This window comes from Emiliania huxleyi (genome assembly GCF_000372725.1).
Source record: "Emiliania huxleyi CCMP1516 chromosome Unknown EMIHUscaffold_1264, whole genome shotgun sequence".
Taxonomy (NCBI): Eukaryota; Haptophyta; order Isochrysidales; family Noelaerhabdaceae; genus Emiliania; species Emiliania huxleyi.
In genome coordinates, this window is record NW_005201324.1 from 1 (window position 1) to 5,566 (window position 5,566).

A 5,566-nucleotide genomic window follows, 5' to 3' on the forward strand; every position below is an offset into this window, starting at 1 on the left:
ACCGGCACTGGGGCCCTCGGAGCAGGCACCCTGGCGATCTCCCCATGAACGCGCGCCGCACCAACAAGCGCACCAATCGATGCATTGTGTGGTTTTCTCTACGTCGGTGCCCGCGGTCGTTGGCGCACACACCACGCAAAGCTTGAGGCGGGAGTCGTTTTCTCTCTTTAATAAACAGAGCAGACAACTCTCTCCGCGCCGGAGAGTCGAGAGATGTGGCAGTGGGCGACGCACGCGAACCCGAGGCACAGCGCTCAGCCGTCAGCGCACCCCGCCCTCGTAGGACGTGCACCACACAGCACACAGGACATGTATCTAGGCGCTGCGCGGCTCCGCAGGATTCCCCTGACCCTCATACACAGGCGGAGCGTCTTTTTTGTGAAAAACGATGGCGCATTCTGCGTGGCCGCAAAAAATGGCGCAGCGTCTTCTATTTTGCTGCGTGGCCACGGCGGCCGCCGCATCTGTCACGCGACCAGCGGCATCGACACCGCATCTTCTGCGGCTGCGCGGCGGTGCCAAGCCTCCCGCCTTGCCCAAGGCGGTCAGCGCCAAGCCTCCGGCCGTGCCCAAGACGGTCACGAAGCTGCGCGAGAAGCTCTCGTTTGCGGGCGCGCCTCCGTTCGTGCTCGCGTGCGCCGTGTTCGCCGCGATGGACTCGCTGCTCCTCGGCTACGACATCGGGTGCGTCTCCGGCATCCTCCTCTTTGTCCAGGAGGAGTTTTCGCTCTCGTCGGCGCAGGCGGAGCGGTTTGCCGCGGCGATGAACTCGGCGGCCATCGCCGGCGCGCTGGTGTCTGGCTGGGTGGCAGACACCTTCGGGCGCAAGCCCGCGCTTTTCATGTCCTCGTGCGCCTTTGCGGTCGGCTCCACGCTCATGGCCCTCGCCGGCTCTTACGAGCACCTCGTGCGCTGCCGCTGGCTGCAGGGCTTTGGCGTGGGTGCGGGGCTGCTCATCTCGCCAATGTTCATCGCGGAGGTCGCTCCGAAGCAGTTCCGCGGCGCCCTTGTCACCCTCGGCGAGGTGTCCCTCTCCTTCGGTCTCCGCCTCTCCCCCTCACGCTGCGCCGCCGCGATCGCACACTCACCTCTCGGCCTGTTCCAGGCGTGCTGCTCGCCTTTCTGCTAAACTACCTCCTGTCGGGCGTGCCGAACCAGTGGCGCTGGATGATCTTCCTCGGCGCGGCACCCGACATCCTGCTCGCCCTGCGCATGCTCTTCCTGCCAGAGTCGCCTCGCTTCCTGATCGGCAAAGGCAAGGTTGACAAGGCGCGCGCCGTGCAGCGCCGCATCCTCCGCCCGGCGCCCGAGGCGGAGGCGGACGCGCAGCTCGACGAGATGGTGCGCGACATGGCGACCGAGGAGGAGGGGACGTGGCTCGACCTGCTGCGCCCGCCCACCTCCACCGCGGTCGTGGTTGGCACGGTGATGGCGATGCTGCGGCACGCCGCAGGCGGCATCGAACCTTCTCGGAACCTCCTCGGAGCCTCCCTGTAGGTGCTTGCGGTGCTGCAGCACGCCGTCGGGATCGAGTCGGCCCTCGTAGATGCGGGACACACACTCCTGCTCCGCTCGAGGGCGGCTAGTGCGCTGCACTGTGCGCGCCCTGACCTCGGCGTGCCCCCGCCGCAGGTCGATCATCTACTACTCGACCAAGATCTTCCAGCAGGCTGGCTTCGAGTCCAAGTCGGCCGCCATCGGAGGCACCGTCGCGATGGGGCTCGTCAAGCTGCTCTTCGAGACGCACTCGCTGCTCAACCTCGACCATGCCGGCCGGCGGCCGCTGCTGCTCCTCGGCGCTGTCGGCCTCACCGCCTCCCTGCTCGGCCTCGGCCTCTCGATGCAGCTCAAGCTCGCCGGAGGCGTCGCCGGACCGAGCCCCGCGACAGCTGGGATCTGCGTGTCTCTCGCGGCGTACATGGCCTTCCACGCCCTCTCGTACGGCCCGATCACTTGGCTCGTCCTCGCCGAGATCCTCCCAAACAAGGTGCGCGGCAAGGCGATGGGCATCGCCACGATGGCCAACCGGCTCACCTCCTTCCTCGTCGCCTCCTCCTTCCTCACCATGTCGGAGCGGCTGCAGTGGAGTGGCTCCTTCTACCTCTACGCCGCCGTCGCCGCCGCCTCCTTCGTCTTTTACGCGCTCTTCGTCCCAGAGACGAGCGGGCTCACTCTCGAGCAGATCTCGCCCATCTTCGCCGACCCCGCGAGCCTCGTCCGGCAGAACGCGGCCGACCTGCGCCGCAGAGCGACTGCGGTGCTCACCCGAGACAACCTGATCGCCGCTGCCACCGCCGCCGCCCTCTTCGGCTGCATCGCAGTGGGCCTTGGGACCGCGGCTGGCAGCTGACTCTGAGAGGAGAGCGGGGCCGGCCCGACCACACACCAAACCCGCACCACGCACTGAGTCCTCTCACGCCGTAGCTCGTTTGTCATGTGTGAGGGGGCTCGTTCGTCGCAATCCTAGTAACCTTACCCTCGGCCCTAACTTGACCTAGCTACGCTGTGTGTATCGCTAGCCTCCACGGCTCCAGACCTACTTCTCTCCACTTCCTCCACCGAGAGGCGAGAGAGCGGCCGCTTCAGCCTTCACAACCGCTCTCACACACACACACACCTCACACGCACGTGCGGGCACTCCTCGCCACGCAAGAAGCTACACGAGAAGGCCCCCCCCCGACCGAGCGGGCCTGTCCACAGAAGTGTCTCTCGCCATCCCCTGTCCGCCTCTGTCGTCTCGTCGTGGTCGTGCGCGTGTATGTGTGCGTCGTAGGCTCGTGTAGCCCCGTGCGGGCACACTGTTCTTGGTTTTGGTTTTTGAGTAGGTTGCTGCTGCCGCTCGCGGCGCGAAGCGAACACACGGGCACATGACGGAGGACACGGTCGGGGTTGACCACATGCATAAAAAGAAGTGAACTTCAACTCGAAATTTCTGTAGTTAACACCCAAGCCTCCCCTCGATCTCTCGCGGCTTGTGGCCGCGCGCGACGCGCAAGCAAAATGCGCGCATACAGAGATTGTGTACATATGGGGCGGGGGGTCGCTCGCTCGCTCGTCTTTCTCAGTGGCTCGGGGCCGTCTAGTCCGAGGGCTGAGGGGCCGGTGGATCGCGGCATCCCACGAACGTGGTGCGCGGGTTGTGGTTCGCGCCGTTGGCCATCTCGTGGGCCCAACTCCATAGGTCGTTGTCGAGCCCGTTCATCGTTGTCGCCAGCTTGGCCCCCTGCTTTAGCCCGGTGGTTGTTGCGAGGCGCCGCTCCGCAGGGTCGGCCGTCAAGAAGCGCCCGTGCGGCGTGACTTTCACCGACGTTCGCCGCCGGTTGTCACCCTCGCTGTGCGAGGAGGACGCGCGCTGCTCGTAGTGGACCGACGCAGTCTCGGATGCGACGTGCTCGGGGATGCCCATGCCGGCGGCAAAGAAGCGGTAGAGGTCCTCCAAGCACTCGGTGAAGCCCACAACCCAGGAGAAGCCCTCAGCGCGTGTGCCATCGGGCAGGTCGATCGAGGAGCTCAGCAGCGTTTGCTTGGCCTTGGCCAAATGCAGTGGGTTGAGCACCGTCGTGTGTTCCGGCTCGGACGCTAGGGCGCCGACGTGGGCGTTGTTGATGCGCAGGCCTTGCTTGGGCTTGGCGCCCGGGGGGTTGTTGTCCTTTAGAAGGAACTGCACTAGCGAGTTGTCGTCCCAGGCCGGCTTCTCAGGCATCGGGATCATGCCGAGGGTGCAGCGAGTGCTCCCGTCCTTGACGACCACCGGCTCCTGGATGGTGCAGTGCGCCCAGTGCGAGAGGGCACGGGACGTGCCGTCGCGCAGCGTCGTCAGGAAGACGAGCTTCGGCGCCGGGAACCCGTGCCACGGAGCAAGCGCACTTTGTAGCGCCATCCCGCGCGCCGCAATGACGTCGAACACGCTGTGCTCCATCCGGGCGAGGCTCTCGACCTCCGCGACGCTCGGCCACGAGAGCTCGGTGTCAAGGATGGTATTGACACACGCGCGCGTGCCCCGTGCCTGGGTAGTCCAGCAAAATCATCGGTGAGTGGCACAAACAATTGTGGAGAGTCCGACAGTCGACGTGCTGCAGCTCGTGAAGGAGTGTGCGGCGGGGCTCCCGGGCGACTACCCCTGTCACCTCCCACGGCTCAAGGCCCTCCGGCATCTCGCCCATAGTCGGTCCGCAGAGCATGTTCGTCAGTCCAAAGGAGAGCGATGTGCCCCCTGACTTGGGCACGTGCAGGTGCTCCCACAGCACGTGCTGCTTCTCCGGCCGGCAGACGCCGTGCTGCGGCATCGCCGTGTCGGGCTGTCCAAACTGGGGAAAGACGACCGGGACGCCGCCGCGAATGGCCTTTGCGCCGTTAAAGATTGCGCCGGGCGAGACAAAGATATGCTCGACGCCGTCCGGCGACTTGTAGCTGCAGAGCGTCGCCCCAAACAGATACACCTGCGCGTGGAGCAATGGAGCAATCATCACCCGACTATACTGGCTGCCTGGCCGGGATCGGTCGGCAAGGGAAGGGCACCTCGGCGGTGGCGCCACTCTCGTGCCGCAGCACGACAGTCTCGAGGCCGCCCTCGCCTGTGCTGCTCGCGCAGCCCTGAGAGTGCCCGCCCTCCGAGCTTGACGCGCGGCCGCTGGAAGCGCGGAGCTTGTGGGCGCGGTCCAGCGCCTTTGCCATCGCTGCGGCGGCCGCCTCGTCCTCCTCCTCGGCGCTGCCCTTGACAGCCCACCCCACGTCCTCAAACGGCGCCTTGATCGACGGGTGGGCCGACATGGGAGCCAGATGGGGGGAGCGATGTCGCCGACCGAAGATGATCAGAAGGACGGCCGAGTTTGAATCACAGCAAACGTTCTGTGAATACAAATGAACCCGACCAGGGAAAAGAATTCGGGGCGCGATGCACTGGCGGCCAAAGCCCGACGGCGAGAGGCAATCGTGGCACCCGTTTGCAGCTCAGCAGCATGCGCGTCCTCCTCGTGTCCGAAAACGTGCCGCCGCAGGTACCGCAAAGCCCAGCAGGCCGAATGCGCTTCACACCCGATGCCCATGTCCGTCGGCTGTCCCCCACAGGTCAACGGCATCGCCCGCCGGGTCGGGAAGTATGCGGACGGCCTTCGCGAGCGAGGCTGCACAGTCACGCTCTGCCACCCGGGGTCTGAGTGCTGCTGGGCCTTCGCAAACCCTTGGAACTTTAGCGCTTCGATGATGGTGTTGCGGCCGCTGGCCTTCGTCGAGCTCGCCCGCCAGCGCTGGGACGTTGTTCACGTCGTAATGCCTCTCAACCTCTCCGGAGTCTGGCTCCTCGCCGCCTTCCGATTCCTGCACCTCTTTGGCGCGGACGCGCCGCGGCTGGTCGTCTCGTGGCAACCTCGAGAGCTCCATTCCCCCCTGCCTACATTGATGCGGGCATACACCTTGCGATCCCGACTTCACCATAGGCACTGCAACCTCGGCGCGTACAACGAGTCCATATTCCCCGCCGGGCTCACCTGGATCACGGAGGGGCTATGCACAGCGGTCTTCTGCCCGGTCGGCGCCCTCGCCGACAAGCTGCTCATCCCGACGCCTT

General features: G+C 65.7%; 3 protein-coding genes across 3 annotated transcripts in view; 2 read left to right on the forward strand and 1 right to left on the reverse strand.

The window, feature by feature from the left end:
- The first annotated feature begins 405 nt into the window (after nt 1–405).
- EMIHUDRAFT_460515 (hypothetical protein) lies at nt 406–2,538 on the forward strand. The gene is made up of 4 exons (XM_005789582.1): nt 406–1,040; nt 1,106–1,425; nt 1,498–1,532; nt 1,633–2,538. Exons 1-4 carry the CDS (start codon nt 416–418, stop codon nt 2,348–2,350), a joined length of 1,698 nt encoding a protein of 565 aa, XP_005789639.1. The 5' UTR covers nt 406–415; the 3' UTR covers nt 2,351–2,538.
- Nucleotides 2,539–3,079: 541 nt separating this feature from the next.
- EMIHUDRAFT_252156 (hypothetical protein) lies at nt 3,080–4,770 on the reverse strand (the record flags this gene model as incomplete). The annotated part of the gene is made up of 3 exons (XM_005789583.1): nt 3,080–4,006; nt 4,128–4,439; nt 4,519–4,770. The coding sequence occupies 3 exons, from the start codon at nt 4,768–4,770 to the stop codon at nt 3,080–3,082; spliced, it is 1,491 nt and encodes a 496-aa protein (XP_005789640.1).
- Nucleotides 4,771–4,958: 188 nt separating this feature from the next.
- EMIHUDRAFT_252157 (hypothetical protein) overlaps nt 4,959–5,566 on the forward strand; it is a gene marked incomplete at both ends in the record, with an annotated part of 1,288 nt that continues 680 nt past the window's right edge. The window contains 3 exons of the mRNA XM_005789584.1: nt 4,959–4,997; nt 5,068–5,357; nt 5,436–5,526. Coding sequence (XP_005789641.1) covers nt 4,959–4,997; nt 5,068–5,357; nt 5,436–5,526 — 420 coding nt within the window. The remainder of the gene's footprint in view (nt 4,998–5,067; nt 5,358–5,435; nt 5,527–5,566) is intronic.